Source organism: Onychostoma macrolepis, chromosome 07 (assembly GCF_012432095.1).
Source record: "Onychostoma macrolepis isolate SWU-2019 chromosome 07, ASM1243209v1, whole genome shotgun sequence".
Classification (NCBI taxonomy): Eukaryota; Metazoa; Chordata; class Actinopteri; order Cypriniformes; family Cyprinidae; genus Onychostoma; species Onychostoma macrolepis.
Window position 1 is genome coordinate 24,120,187 of NC_081161.1, and position 19,658 is coordinate 24,139,844.

Genomic DNA, 19,658 nt, shown 5'->3' on the forward strand with positions numbered 1-19,658 from the left:
GAAGTTGTCCCGGCTAGTAGGCTATCACATGTGAGGATCCTGCAGGTGGCGAATCATTTACTCTTTTCTCACAGCAGCTGGAATAATTAAATGTATGATTTTGATGGCGGCTTGTGATCCAGAAAGGATTGCGTTTATGAAACACATGTGAATGAAATTAAATTATATTCCAGTTTTAAAAGTGCTTCTGATTACAGATAGCCTGGCATTACACAAGATTTATATTTTAAAGAAAACCAGTTCGAAGGGAGCATAATTTGCTTTTTGGGTTAAAATAATTTCTTAATATGAAATTCAAATACACTAATACACACTATACTCAGTCACGCAATGCTGATGTTGTTAACATTAATAATTTAACAATAATAATAATTTGCACGGTTAGATGTGATATGAACTAACCGATCTTTAGATTAAATCACCATTGGTAGGGCGATTTATTGTAATGCTTTTTTCCTCAGTTGGTCAGAACAAACGTGGCAGACTTGTTACTTACTTGTTCAGTATAATCTGTGATTCCTAAGTACAGTATCCACACCGGTGCAGTGACTGACTGACACACATACTCCTCAAAACATTAGATTCATCCGCGCTGGAGCCGTGCTGGAGCACAACCCCACGCAAGGAAGATAATTCCGCACAGAGCTGCAATTCCAGGTTTTCAAACAGATGGCGACAAGGAGGCAAAACTTACGGACTGCAGCTTTAAATAACATTATAACTCAACCTTTTTCTGGACTACCTCTAAATAAAACATTGGGTACAACAGGCTGACTCCTGAGGCTAACTTAGAACAACATCAATGTTTCCATTCAAAATCTCAAGCACCATGCAGTTTGTTGAAAGTGGAAAAAAAGGGTCAAGTTTTCATCCGTGGGCAAGCATATGCATCCTAAGTTAGATGTGCTTAGTTTTCAGACTGACCAGCCAGGTTAAAAAAACAAAACAAAAAAAACTGTCTGTCCAGGATCCACTAATTATCGCCTAAATAACCTAAATCCTCAAATGTATTCATTAGTTACACCAATACATTTTTTAAATCTTTTTTATTTATTTTTTACTTTAGGATTTTTCTTCCCTAGGATTTCCACCTTGATACATCCCTTTAAGTTTTTTTCTGCCAGTCCTAAAAGAAGAAAAAAACTGCAGAAGGATAAATTAAACAATTTAGTTTATTTAATTAAAGGACCTTTTCTAGACTTCATGACCAGTTGATGAGGGCAATGACCAGTTTCTGTACTCTGTAACGTTTAAAAGGAATTGTAAAGAGAATCACATTTAAACTGAGCAAAATTCTAATGTCTAAATGTTTCTCTTCTGCATGCCTGATTTTTTGGCTGTGGTCAAATTCACACCATTATTCTAAGTAAATTAATTGCATAGAATCTAATAACATCTGTAGTCCTTCAGATACAACAAGGTCTATACCAGCTAGTCACTGACAGCCATGTTGAATTAAAACAATGGCATAAAACTTTAGGTGAATGGCACTCTCTCACTGATGATCAAATCTCTTATTTAGCAAATTCTTTCTCAGGTGACCCCTTGTAATGGCTTAATGAAATTAAGAAACTTACTTCTCAGAAAGCAAAAAAACAAAAAATTCAAGAGTTTAATATCGTTAAAAAGGAGAGTGTTAACTGTCTGTGTAAAAGTTAGTGCTGTCACAAGTCAGTTTGCCTTTCCCACATTTTCAACAGGCTCCTGCAGTCTGTTATGCACACACACACACACTTGTTTTAGAGAGGATATTTTGGACCTCACAGACATAGCCAAACCTGTACATATTTGTACACACACACACACACACACACTACTTCAGCAGGACTCTCATCTTTCCACACGGGGGATGTGTGTGAGTCCATGTGACAGTAAATGTGTTTTAATTTGTCTGAGACTGTATGACCAAAGTTGTTGAAATTCTTTGGTCAAATAAAAACTACTTCATGCAACCTCTCCTTTCATCTATTCAGTGCAGCACATCAGAAATGTTGATATTTTTCTGAAGCTCCCAGTGAGTCACTGTACTCACTCATTCACTCGCACATACACACAATGCTATTTGAACAGCTGTGTCTGTAGCTTGCCATGTTGTTTATTGCAGCTATTGTGACGGCTGTTCGTCTGTCCTTTTTCTCACTCCATTCTTGTGTAAAATCTCTATGGCAAATCCTGCTGGAATGTAACTTGTTAAATCTTAACAGTGGAAATGAGTTTGCCTGCATGTATATACGTCAATGCAGCTGGAAAATGGTATAAAAATGGTAGTATCCAAACACAAACAAATGCAATGTTTATGGTGACCCAAAGAAATACACAGACGCTTACACTGCTGTTCAAAAGTTTGGGATCAGTAAGTTAAAAAAAAAAAAAAAAAAAAAAAAAGTTTGTAACGCTCATCCAGGCTGGATCTATTTGATCATAAATACAGAAAAAAAAATGCAATTTTGTGAAATACTATTGCAATTTAAAATAACAGTTTTTGGTCACACTTAATATTACGTGGCCTTAACTACTATGTAATTACATCAAAAATAAGTACAATGTACTTATTGTGTTCATATTGTACTGCAAAACACTACTGCTGCTATTGAGGTGGGATACGGGTAAGGTTAGGTGGTGTGGGTAAGTTTAAGGGTGGGTTAAGGTGTAAGGGATGGGTCAACAGTGTAATTACAACAGAAATTAATTACAGATGTAACTACATATATGTATTTTAAAAAAATATATAAGTGCAATGTAAACATGTATGTACACAATAAGTGCATTGTACCAACTGATTAAATTAAATGTAAGTACATAGTAGTTAAGGCCACCTAATATAAAGTGGGACCCACTTTTCAATTTTAATATACTTTAAAATATATTCCTGTGAAGCAAAGCTGAATTTTCAGCATCATTACTCCATTCTTCAGTGTCACGTGATTCTTTAGAAATCATTCTAATATGCTAATTTATAATCAATGTTGGAAACAGTTGTGCTGCTTAATATTTTTTGGAACCTGTGATATTTTTTTCAGGAATCTTTGATTAATAAAAAGTTAAAAAGAACAGTGTTTATTCAAAATAGAAAGTTTGGGGTCAGTAAATTTCCCTTTTATTTATTTTTTATTAATACTTTTATTCAGCAAAGTATTAAAAGTGATAGTAAAGACATATTGTTAGAAAACATTTCTATTTTGAATAAATGCCATTTCTTTTTAACTTTTTATTCCTCGAAGAATCAAAAGAAAAAAGTATCACAGGTTCCAGAAAATATTAAGCAGCACAACAGTTTCAACACTGATAATAAATCAGCATATTGGAATGATTTCTGAAGGATCATGGGACACTGAAGACTGGAGTATTGGCTGATGAAAATTCAGTGCTGCATGGTATATTAAAATAGGAAACCATTATTAGAAATTGCAATAAGAATTACTGTTTTTTTCCTGTATTTTGATCAAATAAATACAGCCTTGATGAGCATAAGAGACTCCATTAAAAAACATTACAAATCTTACTGATCCCAAACTTTTGAACGGCAGTGCATGTACATATGCAGGTTAGGAGGACCTTACCAAGTGTTCGGGACATGACAGGCAAGGCCGAGCTCAGCACTAGAATGGATACACAGCAACCAATGATCTACAAGAAAAGACAAGACAAGACTAAGAAACATTTCCACCATTCCAAATTTAATGTATGATAAAAGATCCCATAGTTGATGGCTAAAAAAAAATGTAATGCACCATGACCAATTTTTTTTGCAAAATAATAGATTAAGAAAAAGGTAAAATAAAACAATGAATATTCTTGAACACCTTAACATTAAGTACAAAATGTTATTATTTATATATATATATATAATTTATATTTATATATATAATTTATATTTATATATATATATATATATATATATATATATATATATATATATATATATATATATATATATATATATATATATATATATATATATATATATATATATATATATATATATAGAAACAATTTGACTCCACAACAAATTGTCAATGTTTTATACATTTAGTCCAACCTGGAGTGAACAGGCCTTAAAACTGAAGCAGTGTTGCAGATCCTACCGTTGTCATGGTAGTGTCGTCCTTTCTGGGTGTGAGCTCCTGAAAGATGCGAAGGCTATAGAAGCCAACCACAGATGAGACCATCAGATAACTGTTCAAGAGTTAAGACTAACACAGTTGTTTCCGTCAAACCATTCACTCTAACATTTCCCTCTAGAACACACTCACAACAATCATAAGCAAACAGATTTGAGTCCCTTCACTAAACACACACAATCTGTGATCAAACACTCGACTGGAGCTTATGCAGCATTAGATTATCATACACAGCAAAGGATACAACATGAGAATGATTTCGATAACCGCCTGGGCAACTCCAAATTTGGATAAGGAGGCATTGCCAATATCTCTTTCCTGCAGAAGCAAAGAGTGAAAGTTACCGTCAATGGTTATTTTCATAAACTGTTCTTTTTCCTCCACATAAAATTTGCTTTCAGAATATGATAATTTTTCGTATGTTTCTCTCTCTCTGGACTGAGGCAATGCTCTTACAAGGAGTAACTGCCTGTAGTGGACGTGTTTTAGCGATGTGCCCAACGCACAGGCTCCTGTTACAACCGAAGCCGTGTAATCTAAATAAGACTACAGTGTTGACACCTCAGTGCTTCAGGCAGTGAGAGCAGAAAAAAGCGGCACAAATATTTGGAGCTCTTCTGAGTGAACGCTATTATGAAGAAATAAAACATATAAAGCTCAGATTAGCGAAGTTTCCCCTCTCACCAATGAGGACAGACAGAGTGAAATTGGCGAAGTAATGAATGGAAGCAGATGAAAGAAATCTTTTTAAATTCACCGCTGCTCACACACGCATAATATGTGAGCAGGTGTTCAAACAAAAAAGAAGAAGAAAAAAAAAAGGCAATGGTGCTCTTACAGTAAGAGGCTGCATAGCATGAATGGCTGCCAAAAATTAAGAGAAAAATGTGGAAAAAAAAAGAAACCAAAACAAATGCGCTGGCAAACAAAGTTTTTCAATCTCAGGCCTTTAATATCCTTTGAAGTCATTGACGTGCTCTGAAGGTTTGGATTGGAATTATTACAATAAAAGCCAACATTTATTTGACATAATTTATCAATGTAAAACAACTTTAGTCTGGACTTGACAAGCAAAAAAAATAAAATAAGAATCAATCACTGCTTTCATTCTAATGATGTCTATTTGACAGCAGACCAATTCAATATCAACAGGGCATATAAAAATATTTGTGATGATCTTTCTAACCAGATTAGATCAAATCTGAACAAGATTTTATAATGTCAGTCTTGCTTGCTGTTATTGATGACAGGCCTGAAGAAAGTTTACATGTGATTCAAAAACCAGAGAAGCTCAACTAAACACCTGCTCATAAAATACCATCAAACACTCAAACTGTTATATAAGTGAATCATCCAAAAATGTTAGCTAGTAGTTGGTTCACGCTTTATTTTAAGGTCCAAATAACCTTGACTTTTGCCTCAGTAAATTCCTAATTTGCTGCTTATTAATAGTAAGGTAGTTAAGTTTAGGTTTGGGTAGGATTAGGGATGTAGAATAAGGCCATGTAGAATATGTGCTTTATGAGTACTAATAAACAGTCAATTTGTTAATAATAGGCATGCTAATAAGCAACTAGTTAATAGTGAGAATCGGTCCCTATACTAAAGTGTTACCACCAGTTGATGTTGTAGTAGCAGTGGGAAAAGAATTGGTAATGTGATCAAACATAAAAACCTCAACCCATTCAACCCAAAAATTATATTATTGTTTATAGAGTTTATTTGCAAAAACAGACAAATCAGTTTTTATTATGTTATCATGTTTTTATTGTTTTATTGTTCATTTAGTTAGCTGTATTTTTTAACCTAATCAAAATAACCCAACTGCAGTTTGATTGAGATTAATTGGAATGCACGAAAAAACATGAAAAAAACAAGTTTTTTTGAAAATTACAGAGTTATCCGTTTTTGCAAATGAACTCTTCATATTATGCTGTGCAGGTAAAACCTCACTCCCCGATCTCAAGTGGCGCTCTAGCGACTGACGCTAGAGGCTGTGGCCTTTAGTCTCCTTGTTAGAGCGCCAGCCTCCCACGCCGGAGACCGCAGTTTGAAACCCGCTTGGAGCGGGGCGAGTAGGACCGCGATATATTAATATAAATAAATATACACACACACACATCCATTTTTGACTGTCATTTAACTTGCAGCCATAAACCGACTGATATTATTGAACAGGACAGGTATCTCAAATCCCCTTTTTTGCTCAGAGCTGTGTCAGGTGTTTGTTGGCGGTGCATAACACCTGTGATTGAGTGAGTTTAAGGATATCTGTGTATGTACCTTCCTTCAGGTGTGTCCTAACTACACTGCATGTTTTGATGTGCCTCAGCTACCTCTGATGAAGGATATTAACAGAAAAAAAAAAGCAGCAAAAAACTAATCGCAGATTAGACAGGCCTTTTTTTTTAGAAAGATGTTTACTGACAGGTTAAGTGTCATCTGTTGACTCTTGTCAAAGGTTCAGAGGTCAAAAAGAGAAATATGATCTCTCTCGCTTTCCCTCTCATCTCGTTTCTCATTCCATCATTCCTTCTGCTCCGAATGACACGTGAGATACGAGTTTGGATGAGAAATGGACATTAATGAGGCTGTTTTTAGCATCGACAATAATTCTGAATCCATGGGGAGTGACAGCAATAAGACTTTTATTGCAGTCATTAGCAACAGTGCATCAGACAGCTTAATGCAAGCAGTGCCATTGCATTAGATCTCCTTACCTCACAGCCACATTTACGACGCCCTGCCTTATCTGCCGGACTGGCGTTAACCTAGTTACCTTAACTTGCATCAATCTCTCTTAAGAATGTTGTGGAGTGCTGGCCCGCCTCCCGCCACATCCCAAGCCGACGTAAAAACCATCAAACAGGCGTGCAGACACCGCTGCTGGGTTGTCGTGGTTACATGAGATCTTAAGCATGGCACCAGTCCAGCTCATCAAACGCATAAACCATTAACCAGCCTGTCAAGAGGGCCCTTCGTCTCTGAACACTGTGACAAGTGTAATTTGGGGGATTTTCAGTCAAGCGTCATGCCAAGGCAAATATCGACACTAATAAAATAATTAGAATGGGGAGCGGGCACTCTTATAGACCAGCTCAACACTATCAAACCATGGCCAGAAAAAGGATGTGTAGAATTTCCTTTGTTGTGGGAAGACAAAGAAGAAAGGTATGGAGCAGGGACAGCAGGTGGGACTGGTGAAGTGGAGTGAGATAAGACCATCATTGTATGGAGGAAAAGAAAGAGTGAGAATGTTCACCTTTAAAAAACAAAAAACAAAACAGGAAAATGATGTAACCGTTCCCATGGACCTGTTAAACTATTTACCTGTCCAGCGGTAAACTGACTTGGACCCATATTCAATCAGCCCAAGCTTGTAATTTCCTTGTCAAAGAGAAAACTGACACCATCTTCGCACAGTCGAAAATTGCACAATGATGGTTTCATTACAGAGCTTTGACTCAAAACACCCAGTTAAGACGAAAGAGGTCGGTGTCCAGAGTTTCACACACATATGGTGCGTGAGTGCCTTTGAATTGACATCAAGCAGAGCGAATGGGAGAGCGACTCTGATAAAGAGCATCAAACAGCAGCGACATGATACACATCTCGACGTGTCTTTTCTTTTACAGCGCACACCTGAGCATATCTGGAATTCAGTGTGCTCTGACGCAAAGCATGCTTTTTGCAGGGCAGCGAGAGAGCGAGCAAGTGAACGAAAAGCTGAGTATTTGTTTACATTTTCAGGTTTGTTGACTTGCATTTTTCTTACCGTTGAACCCTTTGGCAAAGCCGTCTCATCAACAAGCAAGTACACAATGTTCAGGGCAACCAGGAGAACAGAAATCGCCTGCAAGCAGCACGGATGGAAACAAACAAAAGCATTATAAACAGTAGAAAGAAACATCAAACCAACTTATACATTTTTTTTTTTTAAAAACCTGCATCAAGTCACATGCTTTGTGGTCTGTTATGATAACCCTGCAAAGTCTAAATAAACATTTATATGTACCGTTCCAGCAAGCAGGATCAGCATCACTATAGGATAAAGGAGGTTCTTTTCCCAGGCGGAGGCCTTCTTTCTCCTTTCTAGGACAGGAGGATGAGAGAAACGATTTTAGTTTAGTTAACCGTACATATGTTTACCATGAACTGACGTTGAGCAAATTACCCCCAATCCCTTTAATTAGTCCATTCCTCTCAAGTGTCTGACAGAAAAACTATTTCACACCAAGATAAAGAGTAAAGGCCTGTTCACACCAAGGACAATAACTATAAAGATAAAGTTCTAAAAATTGTTCTCAATATTAAAGAATAGCAGAGTCCACACCACAGCTATAACGATAAAGGCACAGATAAATGATATTGTGTAGGAATCACTTTCAGAATGATTTTTTTTCCAGCCGATGAACGATCAAAAACATTGACACCCAATCAGAATCCATCCTGCTATAACAAGCTCGAGAATTTAAAACGGCAGACGAGTGTGCGTTTCGAATAAATATCGTCTGCTGGTGTGGAGGCTAATATAGAAATTAAAAAAAATAAGCTTCCACAAATTTTTTTTCTATTAAGCAGCACAACTGTTATTAACATTGATACTTAGAAGAAATGTTTAATTAGCAAATCAGCATATAATAATAATAATAATAATTTGTTACATTTACATAGTGCTTTTCTAGGCACTCAAAGTGCTTTACATGGAAGGGGGAATTCTCCTGAACCACCACCAGTGTGCTGCTTCCACCTGGATGATGCGACGGCAGCCATATTGCACCAGAACGCCCCCCACACACCAGCTTATGGGTGGAGAGGAGACAGAGTGATGAAGCCAATCAGTGTATGGGGATGATTAGGAGGCCATGATGGTCAGAGGCCAGTGGGAGAATTTTGCCAGGATGCTGGGGTTACACCCTACTCTTTTTCAAAGGACATCCTGGGATTTTTAATGACCACAGAGAGTCAGGACCTCAGTTTAACGTCTCATCCAAAGGACGGGATGACAGAATGATTTCTGAATGATTTTGTGACACTGAAGACTGGAGCAATGGCTGCTGGAAATTCAGCTTTGCTATCACAGAAATAGATAACATTTTAAAATATATTAAAATAGAAAAAAGTCATTTTAAATTATTTCACAATTTTACTGTATTTTTGATCAAATGCAGCCTTGGTGAGCATAAGAGACTTCTTTCAGAAACATCTAGAAAATCTTACTGACCTCAAATTGAACGGTAGTGAATAAGAACTAACTACAGCTTTACTGTAGTAAATTCATTGCTTTGCGTTTTATTAGTGTGTGGAAATAACAGCTACCAGTTATTTCTGGGTTAACTCAAGTAAATCCACATCTGTGTGAGCACAGTTCACAAGTTTCAGTATAATTCAGAAGAGTGACAAATATTAGGGATTCTCCTGCTACACCCATGAAGTAATTCTAGAACATCTTTTCTCGATCCCAGTGTCTGTCAATCCTGTGCCTCTCTGTCCTCTACCCTCTCCTTCTCAACATCTCTCGCTCTGATTCTGCTCTGGCTCTGAGGTTGGCAGGGTTCCCTGCATATGCACCATGCTGCCTCTAAATTAATGACCGCACTTGGAGAGACAGCCACAATAAAGTTTGCATCACACTCCAATATCCTAAGTGCCTTTGTGGCCTCCTCTCCTTCCAACTGCTCGTCTCTCCGGAATCATTTATAATACCCCAAAACACTGGCTGACGTGGAAAATGATACAGCCATACCCTATTTGGCCTCAGTCCAAATGACTGTTCAAATTCAAATATGCACACACTATGCAATTCAACAATATTATGAGGAGTGGATATTGCAGCCTACACATATTTGAAACTGACAGCTCTGACAGAATCAGAGTTTAATTTGGTTTAAACGTTGTTAAAAACATCTCTCACCGAGTTTGTTCCTCTGATTGCGAATGTTGTCCAGCTCTTTGTAGAGATGGTGCTGAGAGTTTCCATGGAAATAAGAGTTTGACATCGTACCTGAGTGACAGACAAAGACAGAAGGAGCTTTAGAAAAAGACAGATAGAGAGCAAAGAATTGAAACAAAGAAATATACTATCATTGTTTACCTTGGCTTATTAAGAGCTTCTGTGAAAAGATCAAACCACTAGGAAACATAAATCAGTGGTATGAACGTTGTTATCTTAACTGTTACTCAAGTACCTACTTAATATAATCACACCATTTGTCAGAAAATCTGTCAAGAAAGAAAAATATATTCATTAACTGAAAGTAAAAAACAGCTTTCAAAGTGTGGAGGTAGCAGTTAAATATCTGAATGCCTGAGATGCGAGAGTGCATTCAATGCCCTGCAGGAGGTTTATCACCACAGTTCAGCCATTTTATATATCTGAACAATTCTATTAAAACTTCTATTTTGCTTTGCCAATTCACAATAAAACAAATCTCATGAGCACCACACATCTGCAATGTCAAATGTGGTTAACAGCACTGGTAAACAATGTTTTGAAAAATAAACTATTGCATTGGTCCTTTAAAAATATTATTATTACAATGTGACCCTGGACCATAAAACCAGTCTTAAGACGCTGGGGTATATTTGTAGCAATAGCCAAAATTATCCATTTTTATTTTATGTTCCATGAAGATACTTTGTAAATTTCTTACCGTAAATATATCAAAACTTCATTTTTGATTAGTAATATGCATTGCTAAGAACTTAATTTGGACAACTTTAAAGGTGATTTTCTCAGAATTTAGATTTTTTTTGCACCCTCAGATTCCAGATTTTCAAATAGTTGTATCTCGGCCAAATATTGTCCGATCCTAACAAACCATACATCAATGGAAAGCGGCAAAAAATTGGGTTTGTGGTCCAGGGTCACATATATATTATAAAAAGGTCCCACTTTATATTAGGTAATCTGCAATTCATTTCTGTTATTACATTTATAATTACACTGTTGACCCGTCCCTTACACCTTAACCCACCCTTAAACCTATCCATACCACCAAACCTGTCCCTAACTTTACCCGTATCCCACCTCAGAAGCAGCAAAAGTGTTTTGCAATACAATATGAACACAATAAGTACATTGTACTTATTTTTATGTAAGTACATAGTAGTTAAGGCCACCTAATATAAAGTGGGATCTAAAAATTCTTACAATAAATTAAAAATTAATAATGTAATTAAGGATTAATTACATTAAACCATTAACATGTTTGATGCGTTTTGGTAAGTGTTGCCTCTAAAGGTTTTTCCTTATTGTCAAAAAGGTTACACTTTATTTGAAGGTGTCCTTGTTAGTGTAATTATATTACTCAGTATTTAAATGACTTGCTATATGGTTAGGGTTTGGCTTAGGGTTACTTGCATGTAATTATGCATAATTTATTGTTATTACAATAGTAAGTACATGTAACAAGGACACCTTAAAATAAAGTTTTACAATCAAAAATAGCTTATAATGAAAATAATAGGTGTACTGCTATAATGACCATTCGTCATTTATTTTTTTATGGCTTATATATGTTCTCCATACTCTTAGAACAATAATATTAACACCTTTGACAGGTGCATGTCTGATATGCTCGTCCAAGACCTAAACGCTTATGTCTTATTTTTATTTTTTTTGCCATAAGAAACTTGACAGTGTCAAGATGGAGTCTCAAGACAAAGAGGGAAAGGTGAGGCTTTTGGTGTTTGTGTGTAATATTTTAAAAATAAAAATAAAATGCTTGTTGCATTGTTAAAATTTAAATAATATGAAAAACAGTGAGTTACTTGAAAAAGTTTAAATTGAATTGAAAACTCTGTGCATGACTTAAATTCTGTCAACAGCACAGTAGGTATGTACTGCAGGTATGTGTGCAGCCCATTGATTGCGAGTGTGGATCAAATGGACAATGCCACGCATACTAAGTGTTTACGTCAGAACTGAAGTATACTTTGGGAATGTGTTACCCCCAACACTAGTAGTTGTATACTTGAACTGCAGAGTCTAGGCCAGACGTGTGCATGCTGCGACTGGTTCTGACGGAAGAGGGGACTGAGGTTTCTTCTGAACACTGTGTGTGTGTGTGTGTGTGTGTGTGTGTGTGTGTGTGTGTGTGTGTGTGTGTGTGTGTCAGGAGGTGAGAGTGAGAGGGCAAAACCAAAGAGGGGTTCTCCAGGAAAACCACAGACTTCTGTCTCATTTAGCTCTTATTTATCCGTTTCATGCTGGTATTTTTTTTTCACCATTTCAGTGGTTCGTTTGCTCCTCAAAGCAGAGGATTGGTTTGCAGAGCCTCGGGGGACACACTGGCAGATCAGCAGCAATTAGTTCAGTGTTACACCGTTACTGGCATGCAATAAAAACACAATCTTTCATCTTTTCACCGACATGAGGCTGAGGAGTCAATCACTTTGATCAAAACGTGATTATTATTATGATGAGTGCACCACGCCCTGTCTGGTAGAGGTTCAGGTTCATAAAGAAATCTATTAAAAGAAAAAAAAAAACACAGCAGGTGTGTTCCTGATCGTGTAACTTGTCCATACCGGTGATTTTTTAGGGAAAATCTGTACCCTTCAAGCAAATTTGTGAGAACAATGAAAAAGGAAATGTCCCTATTAGCTGATCAGGACTGGATTGTTCTGCCAAACATGGCTCTGGGCTGCCCTGAGGGGCTAACAAGATGTGAGTGAAAAATGAGAGAAACAACAACAGTTAAGACATCTGAATGGATCTGGATCTTTTTGTCAAAGGTGCTGTATGGAATAACTTTTGATTTCCTGTTATTATTAATAGCAATGTTTTCACTTTAAAGCTGGCATGAAATGAAAATTCACTTTCATCTCATTTCTAAATGGATATTAAATAGGTATTATTTTACTTCTATCTTTATCTTCATTTCATAAAAAAAAAAAAAATAAGTCATATGCCGGTCTCCAATCATTTAGTCTGCCAAAACCCTGCCCCTCCACAATTGACTGCAGGCTTGCATTAATTTGTGTGTCCACATATCATAATCCAATCAACAACCGAAGAATTAAACCAAGTACTTGTGCTTCATCGTGCATTTAACTTTTCAGAAGCCTGAAAGGTACTGTTATTAAAGAAAAATTATTATTATTAATTAAGTACATTTACTGCATTGTACCATATCTACAGATTTGCAGATATAGTTTTTTTTGTAGTTTTGTTTGTACAGTGCATTCATGACTTTATGAATAAATATCTACCCAGATTCCCTTAAAAACCTGATGACATAAGCAATGGTGGGGGAAAAACAAATAAATCCAATAGTTTGTTTAAAATAAATAAATAAATAAATTAAAAAAACAATTTTTAAATAATTTCAGAACTGCTGCTGTCCCAATTTCAAGAAGATTAGAAAACTCTTGAATAAATTCTTGCATACAACCCTTCAATTAAGGTGATAAAGGTGATGCTCAGTAGCAAGGGACGCTGGCAGAAGGAGAGGGGATGATGTCATTGTTTTCTAAAGAAACTTCAGCTGGTTCTGCATTACGTCAGTGGTAATTATGCAAAGCAGAGAGCCATCCGGTACCGAGGAGAGTTTTTGCAAGGTCACCCTGCCACTGCGCATCTGGGCAACAGAGAAAAGCATAGCAAGAGCCAAGACAGAGGACAAACAAATGCCTGCACCAGGACTGGTATGAAAGCATACACTCAGACAAATGCACCTAAACACACAGTTGCAAGACTCTGCCACAGTTCAGAAAAAAAAGTGCTCTAATGCACACATTCACATACATGCAACTACATGAATGCAGTCAGATTAATACTTCAATACTTTAACCTGTATTAATGGCCTCAACTGATGACAAGAAACAAAGTAGAAATGCATATCAGGTATATTAACGTAATAACTAACACACTTATGAATTAGCCCATATCAAGGGTCTGCAAGAGAGCGTGTGCAAGCACGTTGGATCTAAATGAAGTTACAGTCAGTTGAATAATTGTTATTAGATAGAATACAGATAAGAGAGTAAAGCAAAGTAGACAGTTTCCTCCTGAACTCTTTTCCCCCCAACTTCACCTCGGGTTTTGCATTTATGGGGTGAAAGAAGAAAAGAATGAAAATTCCTTAAATTCCTGATAAGGTAAAATCGTACTCTCCTTAACGCCTGAGCGAGATCTTCCTGTAACGCAGAGTTTTTGAGCTTTGCCAAAATCACATTCCACATCCCTAGTGGCCTTTTGTCACCCGATCACAGTGACTGCCAATACCTTTCACATCAAACGGCAATCATAAAGAAGCGAAAATCGTTAAAACAGATTACAATTATTTTATCAGGTGTTCAAAGCAAATCTGCCTTTGGTGCTAACACTACAGAACCAAACAACCAAATGAGAGGCTATTGAAATTCATCCATGGGATTTGAGCAACTGGGCACTATCAGTTTAGATGATCTAGCTTACCTCCGTGAATTCAATAGAAAAGCACATGTTCTATGTTGACTGGCATCTGTACACTCTGTTGCGTGCATGAGTTGAAGCAAAAGTCTAGTTTGGCTTTAAACATGAACACTTCCTGCATTGTGTGGATGTTTGTGTTTGGGAATAAAAGTCAGCTAAAAAAGATGTATGAGTATGAGAAAGCTTTATAGTATATTTTTAATGATGTTTCACCAGTTACTTATCTGCTTTAAATCAAACAAAATCCTGTAGGAAACACTGGAGCATATGGGTATTATTTCTCAGATACAGGGGGGTTAAGGGAGGGAGTTAAAAGAAAGTGAGAAAATGTAAGAAGGTGCTTCAAAAGGGACATAATTCTATTAAGATTCCTCTTTTTTTTTTTCTTTCTTTTTTTTTTACTAAAAATAAACCAAACAACTATTTGTACACTACCATTTATTACTGTGATGAATTAATGCTTTGTCGAAAAAGTAAGAAAGCACCCAATAAAAGGGAAACTCTGCATTTCATTGCAACATCAAAAACAATTGGGCAGATTTGTAGCAGAATAATTGCTAGAAGTTACAGATACAAATAAACTGTTATTCAGGTAATACAGAAAATAATACAAATATGCAATAAACCTCAAAAACATATAAAAACAAAAACACTCACCATTGAGTCTACGCTCCAAGGCCTCTTCCTGCAGCTGTATACAATAGATCTGCTCATCCAGATCCTCTAAAATCTTTACAGACAGAGAAAGAGAGGAACAGGGTGTGAGGGAGAATGAGATGTTTAACAAATGCATACACACACACACATATAGTGTAATAGTACTTACTGTGGGTTTGACTAGTAATTGGCCCATCACTGTGAACATGCGTGACAGCCCTACTGGAGTACACACTGACGAGAAAAGAAGCTGCTTTAAACACAAACATGCTCATTTATGCTTTTCTAAAGCAAAAGTATGAATGCAACCTTTGAACTAGTTCAAATATCTCTGTAACAGTGGCTGAAACAAGTCTAAATAACACACCTTAATATGTATCCGTTTGTTCGGGAAAATACATTAAGCCATTTTAATCAGAGGAACCATTTCAACCAAACAGCTACAGTGCTGCAAGTTTGTGAACCCTTTAGAATTTTCTATATTTCTGCATAAATATGACCCAAAACATAATCAGTTTTCGCACAAGTCCTGAAAGTAGACAAAGAGAACCCAGTCAAACAAATAAGACAAAAATATTTTCTTTGTCATTTATTTATTCAGGAAAATGATCCAATATTGCATATCTGTGAGTGGCCAAAGTATGTGAATCTCTTGGATTAGTTTTATTCAAAGAACAGGGATCTTTCAAAGTCTGATCATGTTTGTGGAAGTGAATCATGTCACAAACAAAGGAGATTACTGAGGACCTCGGAAAAAGAGTTGATGTTACTCATCATGCTAGAAAAGGTTACAAAACCATCTCTAAAGAGTTTGGACTCCACAAATCCACAGTCAGACAGATTTTGTACAAATGGAGGAAATTCAAGTCCACTGTTACCTTCCCAAGAAGTGGTCAACCAACAAAGATCACTCCAAAGCAGCACGTGTAATAGTCTGCAAGGTTGCAAAAGTTCCCAGGGTAACGTCTAAGCAACTAAAGGCCTTTCTCACATCGGCTAATGTTAATGTTCATGAGCCCACCATCAGGAGAACACTGAGCAACCATGGTGTGCATGGCAGAGCTGCAAGAAGAAAGCCACTGTTCTCCAAAAAGAAAATTGCTTGCTAAAGATCATGTGGACAAGCCAGGGGACTATTGGAGAAAGGTTTAATGGATGGATGAAACCAAAATAGAACTTGTTGGTTTAAATGAGAAGCTATTTTGTTCGGAGAAAAGAACACACAGCATTCCAGCATAAGAATCGTATCCCATCTGTGAAACATGGTGGTGGTAGTATCATGGCTTGGGCCTGTTTTGCTGCATCTTGGCCAGGACAGCCTGCCATCATTGATGGAACAATGAATTCTGAATTATACCAGCAGATTCTAAAGGAAAACGTCAGGACATCTGTTTAAGAACAGAGTCTCAAGAGAACGTGGGTCATGCAGCAAGACTACAACCCCAAGCACACAAGTCATTCTACCAAAGAATGGTTAAAGAAGAACAAAGTTAATTTTTTGGAATGGCTGAGTCAAAGTCCAGACCTTAATCCAATTAAAATGTTGTGGAAGGACCTAAGCAAGCAGTTCACAGGAGGAAACCCACCAACATCACAGAGTTGAAGTCAGGGCTATTCAATTAACTTAATTTGAGGGCAGGATTATCGAATTGAACATTTGAAGGGGCCAAGGGGGTGGGGGGCCGTCCCAATCTTTTTCTGGGGGGCCTATAAAATTGGAAATTAAATTTATATGCATATTCAGCAGTAAAATTAACTAATATTACTAACAGTAACATCTATAAAAGGTTAACATTAGTGCTGTCTGCCATTCAATTAAAAAAATAATCAAATTTTTTTCTGTAATGAATTAAAAAAATGTGACTAAACGCATATTAATATATTTGTGTTGTCATATTTTCAAAGTGAACTTCCAAATTAATATAGAAACAACATAAAGATGGTATATTTTACATTTGTGTTTAATGGCATCTTTTTATAGCCTATTATTAATGAAGAATAATGCTACTGTTGTCTCTACTAAATCCATTTTTTTCCTTTAATTTTAGCCACTAATTATAACCATTTAATATTAGTGTAATTGAAATGTTATATTATTTTTAACATTTAATAGGCTTTGAAAAATATAACAACTATTTATAAGTGAACTTAAAACAATCTTCACATAAACTATAAATTGTATGCATAAGCTATATTGATTATTCTTTATTCAAGCTACAAAAGTTAATCAGCGACTAGAGCAGTCGAGTGATTTCTCTTTTTCTTTAGTTCTTTGATTTACATCAATCACAGACTGCAGCAGGTTTCACTTTAAAAGCAGCGCCGTTTCTTTAATAAAACCTGATGCACATGATGCAGATGTGACACATATCCAATTTTCTCCCAACTCTTTACAGTCATTTAGGATTTTATAACTGATTTAAGACTGTTTATGAGGTAACTCGCCAAAACCACATATTTTTACATCAGTGTGTTCATTGAAGCGCTGGCACGCTTGTCTGAAAAAATGTTAACTCAGTTTATGAGTTACAGCCAAACGCGCAGATTTTCAAACTATACTTCCTGCTTTGATAAAAATCATCGTCCAGTGTCAGCGCTGTTTCTCGCCAGAAGTTATGACTGATAACACTGTCTTTAAACTTGTTTAAACTAACGTTAGAATTGTGGATATCTCATAACTCCCTCACATAAATCGCTCGTCAAAACTGCCATCTACTGATGTTGCAGTCTCCGGTAGATAGTTGTTATTGCATCTCTCCCTTTTCTTTTTGGCTGGCCCGGGCCAGTGTTGCTACCTTGTGGACAAACTAATTAGTGCAAAAACAATTCAAGGCGAATGTGCAACCTGCGTACTCTTCCTCGGGCCGGATGAAGATGATTGGCGGGCCGGGTTGGGCCCACGGGCCGCCAATTGAATAGCCCTGGTTTAAGTGGCTCTGCACTAAGGAATGGGCTAAAACTCCTACATGTTGTTGTGCAGGACTGATCAGCATTTACAAGAAACTTTACCTTCAGTTACTGCAGCAAAAGGGGGTCACACTAGATACTGCAAAGCAAAGATTCACATACTTTTGCAACACAGATATGTAACACTGGATCATTTTTCTCAATAAATAAATGACAAAGAAAATATTTTTCTCTCACTTGTTTGATTCGGTTGTCTTTGTCTACTTTCAGGACTTATATGAAAATCTGATGATGTTTTGGGTCATATTTATGCAGAAATTCTAAAGGGTTCACAAACTTTTTTTTAAAGTTATATTTTAAGGGCTTTTTATGCCTTTACTGAGACAGGATAGTGGAGAGCTGACAGGAAAGCTTTTGGATGAAGAGAAGGGAGAGGGATCGGCAAAGGACCTCGAGACGGGAATCGAACTCGGGTCGCCATGAGCACAGTTGCGCTTGTATGTTGGCGCAATAACCACGAGGCTAACGGCATCGACAGGGTTCACAAACTTTCAAGCAGCACTGCTGCCAATGAGATTCAACCTGCTTAATTAAAATATTCAAAAGTAACAATCTAGATATGTTTTCCACACTGTTTTTCACTAAATGAACAAAAGGAGGAATTAATCAATTTAATTGCATGCACCAATACCACAATACATACTATAGGAATCACTGCATTTGCATTTTTATTAATACTTTAAAAATTCCACATGGCCACTTTATATTTCATAATACGGTCCCACTTAACTATTAGGTGGCCTTAACTACTATGTACTTACATTTAAATTAATAATTTGGTACAATGCACTTATTGTGTACATGCATGTTTTTACATTGTACTTATATTTTTAAAAATACCGATATGTAATTACATATGTAATTAATTTCTGTAATTACATTTATAATTATACTGTTGACCCATCCCTTACACCTTAACCCACCCTTAAACCTACCCAGACCACCAAACCTGTCCCTAACCTTACCCGTATCCCACCTCAATAGCAGCAAGTGTTTTGCAATACAGTATGAACACAATAAGTACATTGTACTTATTTTTTGATGTAAGTACATAGTAGTTAAGGCCACCTAATATAAAGTGTGACCCATTATACTATATTAACTATACCCAGCAGGCACAGGTCATCAATATAACGTCAGGTTGCCGTTGGACATGGCGTCGGACAGACGTTGCATTTTGGTTGAGAATAAAAATTGGTTTGACAAGCATGTCTAATTAATTAAAATCATGAAACTTAAACAATTTAACATCAACTTATTAAAGGTTTAACAAAAATTACATGTTTAGGGCCCAATTAAATGTCTTATTTTTTCCAACCTTATGTTTTATTGTCACCAAATTCTGTGTTTTAGCATGTCTAATTATTTGAAAGCATAAAAACAAGTTTAATTTATTCTTACAATAGCTTTATTATTTTTTTCCCTCGGAAAATCTGTGTTGTGTATTTACATTAAGGCATTCATTTAATTTATCTTTTAATTAATGAAAATTA

General features: G+C 36.4%; 1 protein-coding gene across 1 annotated transcript in view; it reads right to left on the reverse strand.

Annotated features, from left to right (window-relative positions):
- Window positions 1-19,658, reverse strand: part of lmbr1 (limb development membrane protein 1) — a 39,883-nt gene that overhangs the window by 5,116 nt on the left and 15,109 nt on the right. Inside the window, exons 8-15 of the mRNA XM_058781488.1 lie at window positions 15,368-15,448; window positions 15,199-15,271; window positions 10,036-10,125; window positions 8,137-8,213; window positions 7,897-7,974; window positions 4,366-4,439; window positions 4,086-4,176; window positions 3,561-3,627 (exon numbers count right to left, since the gene is read on the reverse strand). Of these exons, the coding sequence (XP_058637471.1) occupies window positions 3,561-3,627; window positions 4,086-4,176; window positions 4,366-4,439; window positions 7,897-7,974; window positions 8,137-8,213; window positions 10,036-10,125; window positions 15,199-15,271; window positions 15,368-15,448 (631 nt within the window). The remainder of the gene's footprint in view (window positions 1-3,560; window positions 3,628-4,085; window positions 4,177-4,365; window positions 4,440-7,896; window positions 7,975-8,136; window positions 8,214-10,035; window positions 10,126-15,198; window positions 15,272-15,367; window positions 15,449-19,658) is intronic.